This window comes from Lutjanus erythropterus, chromosome 5, assembly GCF_056507025.1.
Source record: "Lutjanus erythropterus isolate fLutEry1 chromosome 5, fLutEry1.hap2, whole genome shotgun sequence".
Lineage (NCBI taxonomy): Eukaryota > Metazoa > Chordata > Actinopteri > Lutjaniformes > Lutjanidae > Lutjanus > Lutjanus erythropterus.
The window spans coordinates 42,304,117-42,325,402 of record NC_139321.1 but is presented as its reverse complement, the minus strand read 5'-3'; the positions used below and the strand labels follow the sequence as shown (position 1 = coordinate 42,325,402).

The 21,286-nt window shown below is 39.4% G+C and overlaps 1 protein-coding gene across 1 annotated transcript in view; it reads right to left on the bottom strand.

Moving 5' to 3' along the window:
* The window catches only part of pde6a (phosphodiesterase 6A, cGMP-specific, rod, alpha), a 78,242-nt gene that overhangs the window by 45,338 nt on the left and 11,618 nt on the right, over positions 1-21,286 (bottom strand). Inside the window, exons 4-9 of the mRNA XM_084719827.1 lie at positions 14,454-14,606; positions 10,470-10,559; positions 8,453-8,593; positions 6,431-6,505; positions 4,761-4,825; positions 3,327-3,393 (exon numbers count right to left, since the gene is read on the bottom strand). Of these exons, the coding sequence (XP_084575953.1) occupies positions 3,327-3,393; positions 4,761-4,825; positions 6,431-6,505; positions 8,453-8,593; positions 10,470-10,559; positions 14,454-14,606 (591 nt within the window). The remainder of the gene's footprint in view (positions 1-3,326; positions 3,394-4,760; positions 4,826-6,430; positions 6,506-8,452; positions 8,594-10,469; positions 10,560-14,453; positions 14,607-21,286) is intronic.

Sequence of the window (21,286 nt, the reverse complement as noted above, 5' to 3'; positions counted from 1 at the left end):
TAAGTTCTGCGGAAACAAAGTTGGTGTGTGGAGATTAAGCCTCAATTTCATTTTGAATCATGATCATTCTAAAGTAGGTTATCTTTATAGAGAAACCTACAGTGATTGGTGAAATTTCCAAGCGCTTTTTTCTAACTGCTTGTCTTCTGAAGGGAAAAATGTCAAGTTTTCCCCAATATTGCAGGGACTGGTTAAACTTTTTTGTTTGCCTGAATAGAAAAAAAATAATAATCAGAACAAAAACAATAGGGGTCCACAGCATGTGATGCTGTTTGGACTTCTAACAAGTGTTAAAGGACCAGTGTGTAATAATTACAGGAATTTATGTACATAAATGAGATATATTATATATAAGTATGTTATTTATTATTATCAATCAACGTAAACTCATAATCTATATGTTCCCATTACTTTAGAAATAGTCATTTATAGTTACATATGGTCGGGTCGACATACGGAGATCATCTTCCTGCGCCGTCTACGGCAGCGCAGAGCGGACAAACTGCACTAACAATGAGTCTTGGGAAGCCCATGGCGCCCTTACGTAGACGCCGCAGTGCAAACACGGAAGTAGACGGCGAGGATAGACGCGGGTGATTGCTGGCAGACCATTTAGCGTTGTGAACCTTGACTGGCACAGTTTTGACAAATGGAGGATCATACATACACTGTATCAGAACAAAAAGCAGCGGACAGTGAATCCCTGTCATCCAAGAAGCGGAGACGCGAAGAAAGTAAACGCAAGCATGACAGGAAACGGCAAAAACATGAATCAACATCGGCATAGTGTGATGGAAATCGCTGATGGAGGACAAACATTTTCACAGTGACGTCGAGGTTGCCTGTTTTCTGCTGGACAGGTAATTCATCCTACACACATAATTGTAGTTTGTTGTGAGATAGCTTTCGCTCGCCATTTTGTCCGCTGACGGCCACCATACTCTTGGTGAGAGAGGGGCGGTGTCCGGGTAAATCCTCTTAGTTGCAATCTAAGGTTTGAACGCTAGATGCCACTGGAAATCACACACTTCTCCTTTAACAGGGTCCGTGTGACTTTCATGAACTCATTGTAATTTAGGAATGTAAATGTGACAGTTACACGCCTTAACCTCTCATCTTGTCCTTTGATACTGAACTAAGAAAACAGAAAAGTCATGTACAAATTGAGACAGAATGATGAAATATGCTGTTACTGTTTAAAGCTGCTGACAGAGCACAGTGCTGTGATCATAAACATCAACTCAGGGCCCACAGGAGCCCTTTGGAGTTTTCTAGTGAACAAGCAAAAGCTATATTGACATTCATAGACATTCACCAAAACATATTGTGTCCTTGAGGTCTAACAAATATTTTGAGTGCATTTCCTCATAAAATATTTGCAAAGCCCATTTTTTAAGAATTGTAAATCCAGCACTGTTTACATCCATGTGTACTAGCTTGAGGTCTTCTTCTTCCCTGTCTTTGCTGCTACACTGCAAAATATTCTGGCTTCTTACTGCCACCTGTTGAGTGGAATAGTCTGGCACTGTTGACAGGATAGTTTAACAGTCCCTCGCTGGCGTTTTTTGGGATCACTGCAGTCTAAATTGCCTAATTTTATGAGAGTTGTGATGTATATTGCAACATATTTTATTATGAAATTGTGAGACCAAGAGAAAATTGCAAATGAAAGTTGTGATTTATTTTGTATAAATAATTTAAAATCAAAGGCAACATGTTCCAGGAAGAACAAAATTACAAAAATTCAAAATTTGTGCGTGTAAATGACGAAGTGCACTTGAGGGACGCAAAGAAATCAAATGTTTTTGGAGCTCAAACTCAAGAACAGCACAAAATTCTAAAATGAGATTGCCCAGAGTTTTGATAAATGTCGATTCCAACAACAAATGTGTTCTTTTCAGCACCCATAACAAAATAAAAAAATATATAAATGCAAAAAAGTAGTGAATAATAAAACAAAACACTGAGTCGGTTCATTGAGACGTACATGTATGACATTTGCAGGGGGACTGCTGTGATTGGTGGAACTTGTGGGAAGTTACGATTGGTCAAATTTGAAAAAAAGTAGTAGAGTTTGGGCAAAATTGCAAGGGCAAAATTGCAAGGTCACACAGAATTCACAGGGATTGGTTGAATTAGCGTAAACTTTTGTGATCACAACATTGCAACTTCCTGGAGGGACTGGTTACTGTGTTGAGCGACTCCTAGAAAAAACACATTTTAGGCAGAAAAAAAACAAAGGCTACTGGAGGTTTAAAACTCCACAGAGGACCTTCAGAGATGACACATGGAAGGTACCTGTTCAGGCTATTGTTTGAAACAGTTTATTTATTTATTGTTATGTCTCTATTTTAGTAAGCCCTGTTTGAGGACTTTTATCTTGCAATGTTGTAAACATGTCAAGATGGATGCTCCAGCTCTCTTTTACTGCAACCCAAATCTACTTACTCGAACAAATAATAATCAGTAATAGTAAGTAACCTGAATGTGAGTTTTCTCACAGCCTGTTTCTATGCAGTGCCATGACATACAGCACCTGAAACAATGTTGGAAACATTTTTCCTCTACCCAAAGTTGATTATTATCAATAATTTCCAAAATGTAATGCAGTAAGTGTTTTACTTTCATCTCAGTGCATTTTTACACAACTGCTTTAATTTTTACATTATATTGTTATAATATATAATAATATATAATATATGTATAAAACTCAAGTACAGTGAACTAAAATCATTGCAGTTCAGGATTATTCTCTTCAGCTGAAGGATATTTTTATATCTTTACTGTGAAAAGTCCCTATTTCAATGCCAAACTGAATATTTTGATTTCTAAAACCTTTTCAGTTTCTTACAAGGAAAATGTATTTCATAATTTTTTAACTGCCAATATTAAATCAGATACAGATGACATCTCTGTGTGCCTGTAGTTGTCAGTGCCCCGACATGAAATGGTGTGAAACAAACATTTATTCACTGACGACTTGTATAATGTGTATGTTAAATGTTGTTATAAGAGGTAGTCTGACTTTCTGACGGCATAGTGGGAAGTAAAGTTGTGGAGTTCAAGTTTAATATCAAAACGTAACAGCAAGTTTGATGATGGGAACTTTTTGTGGTTTATTTTGCATTCTTCCAAGATAAATTGATGTAATGTTATTTAGTGAGAAAACATGTAAAAATGCTGCGTGAAACTCATGATGCTGCCAGATTATTCTGACATGGTGGGAAAATGTTCTTGTGGATTTGAGAGTCTCTGATCATTTCACAACTATGTGAGTTTTATTCAAAATCTCAGAGCGAATTTGGAATAAAGGAAGAGACACTGACCAGTCCAGTCTCTGCAACATAGGTTGGTAAACCGCTAATGAGGGCCCAGTGATCGGCCGGAGGATTCCTGCAGATGAAGAGAACATAACAAGGAGAAATTCAATTATATAATGATTATCTTTGATAACAACAGGAAAATAATTATGTAAATTACTTTCCTATTCAGGGTCAGTATACATTTGACTTTGCAAGGTAGGAAATAAATGTTATGTAAAATCATTCAAATCAAACAGTGCATAAGCAACTTTCAATTTACATTGTGAGATTATTCTGCAGTGAATGGCTGGAGAGTAGTAATGACTGTTGGACAATAGAAAAACCAAACAGGATCATAATGTCACAAAGACTCTATGCAATGCTACGCCTGGCCTTGGAAGTTATCCTTTTTAATCTTTTATTCAGTAAAATTTAGATTGTGTCTGGAAGGAAGAGATGACATTAGTGTCCTGTTGTTTTCTCTCTGAGAACCAATCTCCAAATACCTTAAAGGCACCCTGAGGAGGTTTCTTGCAAGCAAGCAAAAGTTTGTGTTTACAGTGTTTACATCCAGTGTTTCTCACCAAACTGTGCATCCTTGAGGTCTCACAAACATTCTGAATGCATAATTTCTTATAAAACATTTGCAAAGCCCATTTTTCTTGTAAATTCAAACCCTGCATTGTTTATATCAGGGCTGAGCAATTATTCTTCACAGGGGTTCACGTGTGAAATTGATCAGGCTGCTGTGGGCCAGACACAATTAAAAGAAGGTCCTAATAATGACCAAATCTCTAATAATGGAATGCTCAGAAATGTACTTCTACTGTTGGTCACCCTTTCTGAATTGTCATGTGATGAATTGTGGCCTAATATTTTGTTTTGTGTCCCAAACGTGATGTTTCACAGTGTACCATGCATGCTGCATACAGGTTGCAACAACAGTAGCAGCAAAAGTAGAACAACATAAACAACACGGATGTACAACATTGAGTCAATAAAGTTACAGTTTGATATAAAAGATAGTTTATTATCATTACCAATGAACACAACACTGACCCCTTTCAAAATAAAGGTCTGATAACAGTTTAATGATAAACAAGATTTGCTAGATTTTTAATTTGTGACATTTCCATGATGACTTTGCAGGGCAACATGAAAACTTCCATTGCATCCAGCCCCAAGGCCGCATTTTGCCCAGGTCTGGTTTACAACCATGTTCATTTGCTCACAGTCCTCTTTCCTGATTGTGTTGGTGTATTGTTTTGTTTCTTTGCATGTTACCACACCCTGAAGATCCGTGGAACAGTCTCACACAATTAGCAGGAATGTGTAGTGCATGTGTGTGTGCATGCCCATGTGCACAAAAACAAACAAAACAGGGATCCATGCTTTAAAAGCTGCTTCAGCCAGTGGCTCCACAAAATACCTTTAAACTAGATCTGTGCTCTGACTTACGGTATGACTTTGATGTCCTCTTTGCCATGTAGGATGTAGTCAATCAGTTTGTAGAAGACAATTTCCTTGAGAACAAACACAACATAACAAGAGTCATTGTGTGAACAAGATTCCAGTTTGGTCTTTTTAACTAGTCCCAACACAGGTCACTTTTAGAATATCACATCATATTGCATAACGGTTTTGACTCATGATTAAAGGGAAAATTCTGCACTGTTCATGTGGATGTTGAGTCAGTATTGATAGTAAATGTAGTCAGCTGAAGCAGTGCTCAGTGCTGCTACACTAACGAAGATTTCCGTTTCTGGAGCTGTGATGATGGTGCCTACACGCAGTTGGATGCATTACTATTACTGTATTAGTCAAAACATAGCATTAGGTGATTAAAGAGGCTACCCAGAGGAGGAGACTAGAAATCAAAGCTGATATAATCTGTTGTTAAAAGATATGGGATTTGGTTTTAGTGATGACCAGTGGGATGTTAGTTTAAAGAGACTGTTGCAATTTGTGCAGGGTTATGCCTGTACTATCAGTGCACATTTCATAACTTTTAAAGTTATCTTCTTGTGGGGAAAGGAATAGTCAGAAGGACATTTTGATTTGACGGTGGCACTAGAGTAAATGAGTAGGAGCAGTAACAGTAGTAGCAGTATGGAACCCTGACAGCCTTCTCTGAGGGCCTAACATATCACTATTTAATGTTTTATTTAAATATATTTTATCTAATTTATTTCATGTAATTATTAGGCTCTTCTCTTCTAATCCTAGTTTAAACCTCATTTTCTATCAACTTTGCTTCAGAAATGAAAGGGTTACTTTCCCAAAAACAGCTAAATAAAGTTATCCAATCAGAATTTTTTGTTGTTGTCTCTAGGTAGAGAAAGGTGAGATCTGGCTCACTCATTGGTTAGGACTTCATCACTGGGACAGAAAGTGTTTAGAAAGTGACAGGTAACCAATCACATTTTGATTTACAGTGGGTGGGACCAAAAATAATCCCAGTAGTCCTTCCTGAAGAACAGAGAGGTCTTGCTCAACATGTATCAGTTGATGCTGTTGCTAGGCAGCTAATTTGATAGCGCTGCCTTTTTCAAGGCAGACTTTCACAGTGTAGCAGAGGATCTGTAAAGGAATGTGTTATTTAGGAGACTCAGATTGCGCTCGTCCTCGAGTCTGTTAGAAAACAATTTTCAGAGACTTGAATCTTCTTTTTTAAAGTTACTTCCATCAGTGCAGCACAGCAGATAAAGCTGTGTTGGTAGACAGAAATAATAGAACTGAAGATCTATGCTACATGTAACTGTGTGTGTGGTACTGAAACAGGCAAATAAGAAACTCAGAATGATTCATAGAGATTATTACAGCTCTTAATATCAAACACAAACTTAATCATAACTTATTTAAACAATAGTAACAGAGTAAATGGCAGTTATCTACTGTTAAATACAAGTTTAAGTGAAGAAAACTCTGGAAAAAACATTAATTGTACTGTTATCATTGTGTGGTGTTTGCTGCCCTCTATAGGGTTTTGAAATTTTTTTTTTCCATTTTGCTGCATTTTTGGTGCACCTGGCAAAATTTTGACCGAACTGTCCCAGCTCTAATAGTCACAAATCACCACTGAGTAGTGGTTATAGTTGTAGTAGCAGAAGTGGTCAATATTTCCTTACTCTGCCATCAGGAGTTTTGGGTCCATCATACGGTGGAACTTCTCCCATCAGAACTGGCCACAGGTCAAAGAACTCCTACACACACAACACCAGAGAAAAAACAGATTTAGAGTGGAGCAACACAGCTGATCCAGCTTCTTCTGTTGTTTCATTATATAGATGCACTTAATTATATTATGGGTACAGCCAACAGCTCTTTTCTGCCTGAAAATGCTAATGCCAGCAGCCTCTTAGGGGAGTGTGTAATAATTCTTGTTCAGTGTTCAAAAACTGCACAGTTTCCAAAACATGGGCTCAAAGCTGAGCTACTAGTTTTGTTTATTCTTAAGTGCGTTATTCATGGAATCCAGTGTTGTTCACAGACAGCCATCTGTGCAAGCAGACAACATGTGTTTGTTCTCAGATAGCAGGTGTTAGGAATCAACTGGCAGCTGCTTGTAATTAGTTGACAGCCACAGCCAATAAGTAGTATTTATGACAATATGTTAGTGATCGCAAATACATGAGGATTGTACGACACTGATCAGAAGATCGTTTTATGTAGCATTTCTGTCATCAACAGAAGGGATAAAAGTAAAAGTCTAGATGGAGTCAGAAAAATCGTGCAGATTAGACAGCAAAAACCCAAAGGAGTTTCTGAAAATGCCTCTTCCCAAAAGAGAAGGAGAAAAAAAACAGAAACTGATCTCATCAAGACTCAGATGGGATGTGTAGTGGTAAAATATATGCTGAACTATATTCTATTCCTTATAGTCAGTTCTCAGTTCTCATGATTTGTCAGACACCAATTGGTTAGTTGTCCTTGAACAAACAGCTGCTTCTTCGGAAGAACAACACCTGATATCACGAGCACATCCTGACCCTTTTGATAAGCACTTCATAATCATCCTCTCTCAATCCTTCTTTGTTTTCCTTATTCCATAAGACAGAGGTACATTTGTGATTCTTTGTCAGTTCCTTTTACACTCTGTGTGACTGTGTACTGATCCTTTGCAAAGCTCCATTAAAACACCACAAAGACAATCTTGGTCTTTGTGCCTGTTTTCATTTTCAGATTTTCCACCACAGATGAGAATGGTAACACAGCAGTGCATAATTCATATGCAATGGATGCACTCAGTTGAAAATTGAGTTTATTGTAAAGTTTATTGTAATATCCAGTATCTTTTTTGTCAGAAAGTCAAGGTTTTAAGGTTCTGGAACATGGAAGCTAAGCACTATACTGCTGTGGACAGGATCAGTGATAAAAATGGATTTTAGCCACCTAAAAAAGTTCCCTCTAAAACAAACAAACAAACAAACAAACAGACAGACAAAAAAGCAATATCCTTTTAAGTGTACACTATATTTAGAATATTTTTACTGGTTCCCTTTGCCGTCACACAGCCTTTATAAAAGCCAAATATCACCAACCAAACTTTGTGGAAGAAATCAGTCATTTTACTTTGCAGAACACAGGAGTTGCTGGTCTACCTTAGTCTGTTAGTTTGTTTTATTGTTTGAATCGTGTTTTGAAAGGATAGTTCAGATTCACTAAAGTCACGCAATAACACAAACAAACTAAAAGATCAAGGCAGCAGTTAGACCAGCATCTCCTTGGCTCTGTGAGGTGAAATGAGTGATTCTGCAGTTTGGTGGGTTGGCGAGAGCGATACATTCAACTCATATAACAGCAGTTTGAAGCCAGAAAACAGCAGAGGAAATATTCTAAATATAGAGTACACTTAAACTGATATTGATTTTTTGGAGAACCTTTTTGAAAAGTGGCTAAAATACCTTTTGCTTCTGACCCTGTTCACAACAGTGCATTGTTTAGCTTCCATGCTGGTGCCCCTCTCTGCTTCTCCTAACCCTTGAAATTTGAGTAAAGTTGAGGCAACACTGCAGTGTAAAACAGGAACACAAGACCTGGCAACCAACAAAGGTGCAGCCCAGATAGAGATCTACAAACAGTGGATTAATTGTTGCGTTTATTTTCCAGCTTATCTCTGACTGCGGGTGTGTGTATCTATGGTAACCCACCTTGGTCTTGGTCATGTCCAGCAGACCCACAGAGTAACGGTCACAGTTGAGGAAAGCTCTGACTGTGTACAAGGCCTTGTGGAACTGCCTCTCTATGTCAGTCAGCTCTTCAAACACCTTGCTGGCCGACCACAGCAGTACCTGCACAAAGGAGTAGATAAAGTGCAAACCTTATTTTATAAAGTTTTATAAAATTCATGCACACCACAGACCCTGAGGTATACATTTGCAGGCCTTCCCCTATATACCTGCCACTTCTCTTACTTGCCTCCAGTATATTTTTGTTACAGTCTGGTTGAATTGAGATCTTGTTAATACATGTTTTATGGCTCTCTTTGCATATTTTGGGCAGCCGTGAAAGCTGTTTGCAGCCCAAACAGCCAAACTAGGACCATTCGAAATGGCCCATTGTTAAGCAGACTCTGGTGAAAACAAAACATGATAACAGGTCTGTGATTTCAGCATGATTTCAAAGCTAAACTACAAATTAATTCATCTTCTGACTGTGAAATATGTTCAGGAGGCAAACTTATAACTGATCTGTATAAGCCATGTACATATTTATGCAAATCATTTAACAACCATTATAACATGTTCGAATGTTAGTGTAGGTATATTCCCTGATTACATGGTTGCAAAAGAGGGTAAACTACCTATTGCAATTATTTTTACAGACATTGTCACTGCGATGTGATTCACAACTAGTGAGAAGGATCATTTTCACAGTATAGTTTTCAGTAAGAAAAATCTTAAATGGATAGTTCACCCAAGAATGAAAATTCAGTCATTATCTACTCATCCTCATGCTTACTGAGGGTCTGGGTTTTTTTGTTAGTCCGAAAAACACTATTGGAGTTTCACAGGAAAACAGTGCTGCAGAATCTCCAAAGCAATGGAAGTGAATGGTGACCAGTTTTCAAACAGAAAAAACAACATAACATAAAATTCCTCCATACTGCTCATCTGACAAAATCCAAGTCTCCTTAAATCCAAACATGCTGTTTGTACACCATCACAACACACACAGCCAGTTCAGACAGTGTGAACGTGAACGTGGCTCCAAGCTCAGGATCTACAGTGAAGATTCAGGCTACAAACATGTTGTAAATAATATTTTTTTAGTCAGCTTGGCATGTTGGGTCTTCAGGACACTTGGATTACAGCACATAAGCAGTATGGAGGCATTTTATGTTTAGATTCTGTTGTTCTTTTACTTCCATTGTTTGGGACATTCTACAACACTGTTTTCCTGTGAAACTCCAGCAGTGTTTTGTGGACTCAAAAAATAAACCCGACCTTCAATCAGCATGAAGGTGAGTAGATAATGATTGGATTTTCATTTTTGAATGAACTATCCCTTTAAAATCAGGCTGATATGACTTTTCTCTACCAAACTAACACGTTTTCATACATCTTGGCATCTCTACAGCACCACATAAGTTCATTATAGTGCTGTTTGTCAGATTTTTACTTTACCAAAAAAATTGTGACTTCTGTGAATTGCAATGTACTTTTTTATAATATTTTGATTAACTGTGCAGCCCTGCCTAATTAATAGTTAAAATACTGTTAACATTGCTGCTTGTACAACAGCGATCCCACCGTAATAAGCCCAAAATCATCACTGTGAAAGACGTTTTTTGTCTTGTCTCTACATGTTAGTCATTATTCAGGGGATGGACTTGCAGTCTACTCATACTAATAATTTTGTAATTTCTTTGTGAGGTCTTTGTGACACAAAGAACATAAATATACACATCAGTATAGAGTGTCCTATCAGTCTGTAAAACTTCACGTTTACTCCTCTTAGTTCATTTGCAAAGAAGTCAATGTGAACAAAAACCAGACCAGCAACAAAATGCAACAACGGATCGACCCCCCACCCCCACCACCACCCCCGCTCTAGACCGAATGAAAAGTCAAATGTGGGACATTTTTAGCTCCAACTCATTTAATCTTAAAAGGGAATGAGGCTAATTCAGATGCCAAAGTGCAAAAGCTTTGAATGAAGCCTCACCTGTCCCCTCCTGGTCTCACAGTTGTGCAGGTAGCTCAGGTGGAAAACTCTCAGGATAAGGTTGGCAAAGTTGAGATACTTGTTCAGGGTCTGAAAAAAACAGAAACAGCACACACTTTCACCTACTCCGTATAATACTGAGAAAAGGATGTGATTGTGGTTTCTGGTAAAGGCACAGCAATAACCATTATAATGCTCCATTTCATGTAATATGAATCACTTTTACTTTTTGCTACAGCATGTGACATATTTCAAGTGGCACATATCTCATTTCATGTCAAAAATTCCTAGCAGTTACATAATTCAACCTGCCTGTTTGACAAATGATATTAAACCAAAGGGTAACATCGTCTCCTCTTTCTTGACGATGAAAATGTTCTTTTTCTGGCTGGTATTTGGACAGTGAGCCACCAAGGGCTTTCAGGTAATTCAACACTCCTTCACGCAGCTGCAGTGGAGGTCTACAACTGTTTTGGCAGTGCTTGAGAATAGTCAGTGTCAAGTGGTTAATGCAACAAGCAAAAGGTACGTGCACAAATCTGACTGCCTTTGTAATTTTTTGTTTTGTCAGTAAAGACTCAGCAGTGATCTTTCAGTTCATCCTTCTTTGAGACTCTTCCATCATAGTGGCCCAGCCCCTTGCACCCACTGGAAATTTCTCTGTCCTACCGTTCTTTGACAGGCCCCTCTCTCGGCTGAAAAATGTGAATGTCAAAGGATCAGAGATGTTGGTTATGATTTGGGAGGCTTTAGATTTGTGTGGCAATATATCAGCTGAGTTCAGGTGACATGTTCAACAGCTGTTACTGGAGGCCAGAGCAGCAGGAAGGCTGAGGCACAAACACATAGCTGATGGATTTATGCAAATAAAAGGCTCAACTCAGTGTGTTAGCACATCACTTGTTGTTTCAGTCAGATATAAAACAATGATTTCATGTTGTTTGGGTGTTTAAAGCTTAATTGTCAATCAAGTTTAATATTTACACAAATCATGTGTCTCATTCTGGTGTTTATCCATCTATTATTTAGCAGAATATCTTAAAAAGTACTGAACAGCTTTCAGTGAAATGTAGAGGAAAGTCAGGCCACAGGTTCCTCAACACATAGGGATGATTCTTTGGGGTACATATAGCACCCCACGTGGCCACGCTTCCTTCCTGAGGTGTAGTGAGGTGTAGGCGCAAAGTTCTGTTTTGAATGGATTGCTTTGTTTAAGATTAATTAGTCCATTTCCAATTAAACAGCTATAATTCACTGAATTTGGTCCATATTTGGATGAGGCCAAAGTAAATTTCATTCCATCTATACTTCAGACTGGTATTCGGACTGTATTCTCCAAAACTTCAAGGCCACAGCCCCTTTTGGAGGACAGAAAACTGAAGCTCCTACAGATGTTAAAAAAATTGATGTTCTTGAATTACAATTTTGACAAGCTTGTATCCATGTCCTTATAAAAAAACCTTTGTTTTAAAAACATTTTGTGACCCTGTCAAAACCAGAGCATTTGTGATACCTTTATTATTGAAGGTTGATGGGTCAGCCATCATGCTCCTGTCAGTGGCCACACACTGCTTATACTGCATTATCAGGTATAGTTAGGCTAACTGTTGTCTGAAAATAACAAAACCTGTTAAAGACAACGGTTTGATCTACTCCAGACTAAGATTTAGACAACACTCTGTCGCTGTTGTAATGTGTCTATACTCCAAAAGCTTCCCACCCAAGTTAATGTTAACAATGCAGTAGTTTCTATTCTACCAGTCTATTATTTAGCATAATTGAAATGATAAGCTATAGCTAAGCTATATTTATTGCCATCAAAGAGGAATTAACACTCTTGCCAAAATAAACCATTACTGTTCTCTGGAGGTACATCATCAGTACTCTCCTTTTGGTATCCTTTCCTTTTTAAGGAAGTTTGGGGAACCAGAGATTGTATGGATTTGTACCCTGAATTTACACCTCATTTTCTATCAACTTTGCTTCAGAAAGGAAAGGATTTACTGTCCTGGAAACAGCAGAATAGAGCTATTGAATCAGATTTTTGGTTGTTGTCTCTAAACAGAGGTAGGTTAGATCTGGCTCACTCATTGATTAGGACTTGATCACTGGGACAGAAGGTCACAGCCTGTGTGTTTGTTTAGAAAGTGACAGGTAAATTTACCAATCACATTTTGATTTACAGTGGGTGGGACCAAAAGTAATCCCCCTAAGCCTTCCTGAAGAACAGAGATGAAGCAGAAAAGATGCTGCTGGCAGCTAACTTGATAGCGCCGCCTTTTTCAAGGCAGACTTTCACAGTGTAGCAGAGGATCTGTAAAGGACTGTGTTATTTAGGAGACTCAGATTGCGCTCGTCTTCGAGTCTGTTAGAAAACAATTTTCAGAGACTTGAATCTTCTTTTTTAAAGTTACTTCCATCAGTGCAGCACAGCAGATAAAGCTGTGTTGGTAGACAGAAATAATAGACCTGGAGATCTATGTTACATGTAACTGTGTGTGTGGTACTGAAACAGAGAAATAAGAAACTCAGAATGATTCATATACATTACTGTTATATCAAACACAAACTTAATTATAACTGATCCAAACAATAGTAACAGAGTAAGTGGCAGTTATCTGGTTAATACAAGTTTAAGTACAGAAAACTCTAGAAAAAACATGACTTATTCTGCTATCATTGTGTGGTATTTGCTGCCCTCTATTGGATTTTTTGTTTGTGACAACTACAAACTACAAACACATCACAAGCTACCTGCTGTCTGCTGCTTATTCCAGTTACATCTTTTTCTATTTTTCTGTATTTTTGGTGTGTCCGGGTAAGTTTTGGCTGAACTGAAGTCTCAGCTCTAAGAGTCATGGTTTGACACTGGATTTATATGTTTATTTGTTTCACCACCTGATACACAGCACCCTTTTGTCATTTTCCTGTCTCCCTCGTTATATGATACCACAATGTTTCTCCTCAAAGGGGGTGTGGCCTTGGTGACACGGGCCAATAACATATTGCCGGTCTGATGTATATAGGTGGCTGAACAGGATAAATTTAAATGACCGTAAGTCTGTGGTCAGGAGTAGAGCTTGAGATCTGTGCCTGAACCCGACGGAATCCAACTGGTTTGGGTTCTTATTCTTATTCTTATTCTTATTCTTATTCTTATTCTTATTATTATCATTAGTAGTAGTAGTAGTAGTAGTAGTAGTAGTTTTTTGGGGTTTTTTTTCATTTTATTTCCCAATTTTGTTATTGCCAGGTCAAATTCCCCCCATGTATTGTCCCTGTCACCGCCAAGTCCTACTGTGTGGTACATAGGAGGCTTGGACCTTTTTGGGCTGAACTTTTCAGTCACAATTTAAGTTCTAGTCTAGTTACTTTAATATTCCCAGACAAAATTTAGATATTCTCCACAAATATGTGCATTTTTACTCACATCCAGATCTAAATGCAGATTATAAATTTGTATAATTTAATGACTCAATTTATAGTGATTTTTAGATTACAGTTTGTAATCAGCATGCTATCACAATTGAAGAAAACAGTTATTCTATAAAGCTAAACATTATATGTTATCTGTTAACCTGACAACAGGGTCCTGGGATGTATACACCCAAAATACCACAAAAGAAAAAAAAAGCATGTGTGTAGGAGCAAATCTGACACTGCCCAACAGAGGCTACATCTACGTCATATAGTTTTATGTGGCATTTATAACAGTGCTCATAAACGATTATTTGGCAGACTGAGTTTTATGTGTTGGAATACTGTCCAGTCAGGCAGACAGGTCCTAACACAGCAAGTTTGGAAAAGTAATGACAAAAATAAGTAAAAGGAAAACACACAAAAGCTGAGGAAAACATATTTTTCCTGTAGTTGTTTGTTTAGAAAAGTGCTGTATAAAGCTGTAAAGTTCATTTTATCCAAATTAATAAAACACTAAAATGGAGTGTGCTGTCAATTTCCAGGACTGACAGTGTTCGATGTTACCTCTTCATCCTTTGTAGTGAAGTGTGGCCCGTCCAACTTGTTGATGGCCATCATGACAGCGACCATGTCTTTACCATTCATGATGGGGATGGCGAGGACGTTCTTGGTCTGATACTCGGTCAGCTCATCCACAAAGTCACTGAAGTGAGGGCTCTATGAAGAGAAAAGACAGAGAGCAAGAGTATTTGACCCTGCATCCCTCAAAACTTCCAGACTCAGCTTTGATGAATGCACCACTTCTATTCTTAAAGGCTGCTACGGGCTTTCCATTCTCTGCAAACTCAAGGCCCTCTGCTGCACTCCACCTACTGCTCCTCCTGTGCAGTAGGGGTCTTCAGGTGTGCTCTTCTAGGGGTGAAACCGAGGAGGAGTGGCTCATTAGCTGCCAAGAAGGAGCAGAAACCTGCAGAGAGTTACTATAAGGGGACCAAAGTTGGTGACAGAGTTCTGATTTGACTAAGGAAAAGTGTGGGTTTTTGTTCTGATCTTATTTCCTGGCTGAAATTCATACTTTGATGCAGAATTCAATCAAATTACAATTATTCAAGCAAATTACTATAGGCTCACCAATTTTTGTGGCTGATACCAAGATTGATGACCAGAGGTTCCCCAACTGTTCATAAAAATATCGGTGTTTTTTAAACGAACGTGGTGAGGCGGGGAGCATAGGTAGCTCTGCGGCCAGTGTTAGCCAAAATGAGAGCATCTCTCCCAGCCCCGACCACAGCGCTTGTCAATCTCCTGCCCCTGTTAACGTCGCCACGACTAGACCCAAACACACCTGTTCAGCCCCCCCACCGAAGCACACAGTAAAAAGCTGCAGACGGGTCACCACCGTCAGTCTGGTTTTGATCCAACATGGCTGTCAGACTGTAGATACTCCACATGGCTGTACGAGAGTGAACTTGGTGAGTCAGTTGATTAATGAAGATGGATGGATGAATGGATGGATGGATGTATGGATGGATGGATGGATGGATGGATGGCAGCAAGGCGCCAGGATTTTAATTTTGGGTTGGTCACAGTAACTTCAGTTGGGCCTTTTAAATACAAAGGTGAACATTGTTTCCAACTGGTAATCTCACTTTAACAAAAATCACTGGTATCATTCTGTCGATGGTGACTAACACTTCCAGTTGATTAGGACACTTAAAATCTTTTGAACAGTTTCAGTCGGCAGTTTATATTTATTTCAAATGGCACAGGATAGCTCCTTATCTATGTTTTCACTATGGATCAAGTAGATCAGTATATCAGTTCATTAGGAAAACTGTCATTTTATTCCTTTTAATGCATTTTCATTTGATCTGGCTGGATTACTCTTTAAATTGATTGTAAGGAGAGAGAAATGAAGCGACCAGAATAATGGGTGAGCTACAATGACTTTTAACAGGAGAGAGAGCACGCGGTAATGGGGTCCTTTGGCGAGGCATACATATGATATGGAATGTCATAACAGAAACTACCAAAAAGATCACACACAGCCCTGTCCGTTAACACAGAGGCAGTGTAGAGAGTCACCAGCTTCAGGCTGCCAGGAGTCACAGGGACTTACTGGAGGACGTCCTCTGGTCAGGGTAAGGTAAGCTTAAGGCACAACAATGGCTTTATTTTCTGAGGAGGCAATGGAGAGCCAACCTCCCCCAAAAATTGTTTGTCACATTTTACAGATGCACCACAGAGAAAATCCTGACAAACTGCATGACAGCCTGGTACAGCAGTTGCAATGAAGCTTACAAAAAAAACCTCCAGCGTGTTGTGAGAAGAGCACAGGACATTGCTGGTGTTAAGCTGCCCCGATAAGAATATCATCACAGCACTTGCTGGGTGTGGAGGGCTAAGAGCATCATAAAAGACACACCCTGCACACCTTGAACATTATCTGTTTAAGACGAGATGAAATGAAAAGTGCCCTTTAAACCCTTTAGATCACATCTCCAGTCATATTGTTCATCTATTTAACAATAGGTCAAAAAAGGTACAAAAGTACAGTTTTGTATTTTTATATCAGAATTTGTAAAACAAAAACACACCCATGATTACATGAGCTAGTACCAACAAATTTCAACCAATGATATCATGCCATCCTGTCAATCAATCTTCAGGGCTAATGCAAAGACTTACTCATTAGCTAGCTAGCAACAGAACTTAAATCTTGCTCTGTTTTTGCTTGCCTCATTGATTACTGTACAGTAGCACAACCAGTGGCGTAGATGACGTAGGGTTGGTGGATTTTGTAAACCCATGGGCCCTCTTGTGGTCAAACTTTTTTTTTCTTTTTTTTTAAATGTAATGTTGCCGCGGTTGACCCTTGCAGCGGCAGGTAGCACGGAGTGTAACGTCAGACTGGGTCACTGCATTTTGTTGCATATAAGGGGGGATACGAGCGGCCTCTCCCAATTTGAACTGATCCATGCGTCTATTGAATGTGATTGGCTCAGCCGCTCAGACGGTGACCGTTATTTTTCTGGAAAAAAAGAAAGGAAAAAGCAAGCAAGGTAGAGGAGATTTGCAAAGATGCTGAAAAGAAAGAAGCCACCAGAAAAAGAGATGTGTGGTGCAGATAAGCGTAGGGCAAAAAAGAAAAAAAAGTTAATTGAGAATGTGGCCAAATGCACGAAACTGACAGATCTCTTCTGTCGTGGTGGGAGCAGCCAGGCCAGTGACGACACGGGTCCGAGCAGCAGCACGGCCACAGCAGGTAAAAAGCACTGTCTGCTGTAACACGGCGCTATCATGATCTCAGACTTGAGACTAGGGTTGTCACAAGAACCGACACTACCGGTAATCTGAACGTGACCGAACCTGGATCCGCTCCAGCTGCTTGGTGTGGCCACAGCCACAGTTGAAGCCCATAAACATGATGCGCCATGTGTCTTTCTCCGGTCAGTTGTCATGGGAACAAGACGCTCTGACGGTGGTGTGCATTTAGACCATAATACATCCATGGTTTGGAGCAGAGACAAAACAAACGTGTGTGAATATATAAAACGGAGCTGAAGAATAAAACAATAAGTTTACACCAATGTCAGGCCCCTTTGACCTCAAAACCCATGTGGAATACAGCCCAGTTACGCCACTGAGCACAACTTAATGACTGATTCACTGATTTAGGGGATAATGGATCATGTTCTGTAGAGAAAATGCTCTCTGTTTATCCCCTTGATGTCCTCCAGCTGCTGAGCTTCAATCCTGGATGATTTACTGAGTTTCTGCTAACTTAGCTGCTGTTAACATTCAACAGAACCTGGCCCAGTAGCAGCCAGAGATGGACACGGAACACAGTACTGAGGTTTTATGGAATTTCCTTGTGGAAAGATAAATTTACTTGTTGCTAAAGTAGCTAACTGCTGAGTGTCAAACCAGTACCAGTACCCTTAAAGTGATACCAATACCAATAAAGTAGTTAACTACAGTCTTTTTCTTTTGCTTTTGTGGCCACTAGCTCTAGCTGTGGTATAGTGAGCCAATCACGATCTTAAATTGAACACTTGTGGTGATTGAATGTTAACAAAATCATTGTCATATTTTTCTAGATTATATCCTTTCACTGGAAACGTTTGGATACTACTCAGTACCGGGTTATTTTGATCAATACCTTAAGTATTGAGTTCTGATACCTAGCCTTATTGCTGCTAGCTTTGATAACCATGTAGCTAAGTTAGCTGACTTAAAGGGGCATTAGATAAGATTCCAAAAATATTTCTCATTAGCGACCCTAGCGGCAGTTAAGTGACATGCAGTCAGCATTGTAGCTCGCTCTCACGGTCGTGCGCATGCTCTGTGGGTGTGAGTATCAATCAAAACAGCGACGTCACTGCATGAGATTGACCGGCATCATATTGATAGATGAGGTAAGTAAAGTTATACTGTTTTTACTGTTTGATAAATGTTATATTTATTATAAATTGTATTATGACAAGGTTAATATAACATTATTATTAGCTTTTTGGCCAGCACAATATGACGTAGGGTTATTTATGTTGAACTAATCACTTCTTGCATGATATATTCATATGAGATGGGACTGGCTTGCTGGTCAGCTTTATCAATGGCTGGTTTAGCTTTCAGCATGAGCACAGCTGAATTTGCTGCATGCTAACGCAAACATTTAGTGAACTAGTTAGACGGAATAGAAAACAAAGAATTATAACCTACACAAATTGCAAGTGAAACCGTAATTGAATTCATTACTTGACTATACATCAGCAGAAATCTATGAAGTATTAGCATGTGTGTCATATTAGCAGAAAAGAGAAATTTAGGCAGATGAAATTCAATGAAATGAAATTACAGTGGCACATAATCCACAGAAAAGGAGACTGAGTAGAGGAGCCAATACAGAGCGTAATTTATAGCCTTGAATTTGATTTGTTGCAAACACATTCCCAGATAGCACACATATGTCTCGCCGACGTCGGTCTCAGATCATGCATCAGCATTCTACTCCTGACGTCTGTAAATGCATCTGAGAGGCATCGGCCCATAGCAGGGACATGGTTTGCCAGAGAGCGGGTTTATGTGCTCCATTTCAAAGTCAGCGATAGGTCGGCTATGGATCGATACATTACACGTTATCCAATTGGTGCCAACGGAACTGGTCTTCAGGTAAGCTCACTTAAAGTAAATATATAAAAAATAGCTGTTTTATAAATATGACATGCAGGGTTAGCAAGATAAGTCGGGATTTAGCAACATAAGTTGTTAAGCCATGACTGGGTATGCTAGCACAGGTGAAGAGCCCAGATGCCAACTCCTAACAGGCTAGCTAGCTAGCTTAGCAAACGTTAGTTGCTTATAAGTCACAGATCTGACCAGCAAATGTATCAACTAACTTAATTTAGCCATTGCTAGGTAGCCATACTTCTTTCCAGCACGTGAACAATCTCCATCTGGACAACAAATCAGTGTTGAATTTGTGAAAGGGTCAGGTAACGTTAGTTAGCATTAGCTGTTAGTAGCTGGTGGGCTTCAGTGTTTTTACAGCTGTGGAGCTAACTTTAGCGGTTAACTGGCAGCTAATGAAGGGAAGCTCAGCTCTGCTCTATTTGTAAATATGGCTCGGTGTAACATTTTCTCATACCAGTACTGGTTATGGACTATTGTTGGTGTGTTTGCACTGTAAGTGAAGTTAATATCCACCTTACGTAGGTGTGTCTGAGTTTAGTGCAGCGTCTCTGGAAAACACAACAGACTCCAGTTGTTTCTGTCATGTCCCTCCAGTCACCCCCCCTCCGCCTCTCCTGTAGAGCTGGCCGGAGTTCAGCAGCTATCCGTGGTCAAGCTGGGGCTGTCAGACCGCACCGCAAAATAATACACGCAAACTTTTTGTGGTTCATATTTTCAAGTCATGCTTTCTGCTGGTGCTTCATACAGTGTTGCCTGTGACACTGTATTAAGCATGGGTTATTTGGAGGTCTTGTTGTGGTGTTTTTTAATATGTTTAATAGCTAAAGAGCATAGGGCTAATACTATTAGCTCCAGGTCTCTTATCAACTACGGTGGCTCTGTAAGATCAGACAGCGGCCAGGAAAAAAGGCACAGCGACGTTTTCCTTCCTTGGTGTGTCTATTTGTACATGTTTATTTGTGAAGTATGGGTATAGTATTGTATAGTATAAGTTAATTGAACAACCTGGGCTCATGTGTTTTATCTTTTTTTCTCCCTCTTGCAGGCTCATAAGTCTGCCAGCATTACAGACCATGCTGTCCGTATGCGTCTCCCGACCGGCCACCTGTATATTTTTATCTGTTCTGTCTTGACGTCATGCACATGTGGGCAACAATAACCTCACAAGATCGAGGCAGCCACAGTTTGTAGAGCCAGGCGCCACAGCTGCTCTCCACCGACTGCAAACGCCTGGCTGTCACCTGACTGACAAGCTTACAGGCTCTGTTTGGCTCTTAATTTTGACAACAAACACCATGTGTTGTATAAAAATACAAATTTTCTGTGTAATTGTAATACTTAATGCTGGAGTCTCTGAGTGCGGTTTTAGGCTTTGTCAATCCAGATCATGCAAAGAAAGCCTGGCTGTGTTGAGCTTGCTTCGTAGTACACCCCCCAGGTAACCTACAGGTGATCTAACAGGATGTTCGTGTCTCCTCCTCTATTCTGTCCTAAGTCTGTTGAAAACTGTCCGACTTGACTGCAGACTTTCGTCTCCACCTCCTGCTGCAGCCTCCTGATCTCGTCTACTCTTCAGGCGAGGCGCAGTTCATCTCGAACGTACCTATTGTCTGGAGAGAATTTTTGATCAAATGCCGACGTCTCGGCGACATCTTCCCAATGAGCAAACACTCTCCATATGACGTTGCGGCGATACAACTTTATTCATCGTGCCGACGTCGGCAAGACGTGTGCGTGCTGTCTGGGTTTGCTCCTTGTGATAAGAACTTAAAGTAGCTGAAAAGAAAATACATCAATATTCAGAATGATGGAAAATAAATTAGAATCACATTTAAACGTTAGAATAGAACCAACACCAGATCCATGCAGCGTGGCTAAGTTACCGCTATGGAGCTCATATTTTTGGTCCAGTTTGTTTTTTTTATTGTCAGTAGGACCAAAAAAAATAGCAAACAACAAACAAGCCAACTAACATACCCATTCAGATAGTAAGTCACATTTACAGGAATAACAAGCATTAATGCAAACAAGCTAATTGCTTCATTGATCCTGCATTTACTTTGTAACTTTAGCTGACAAAGAAATTTTCAAATAAGAACCAAATCAATTTGAGAATCCGGAGAATTAGCCGAGATTATCCACTCAAGACAGTATATTGTTAGTTACAGTGCAGTTTGGCTGCATTAGCAAGAACGCTACCCTGA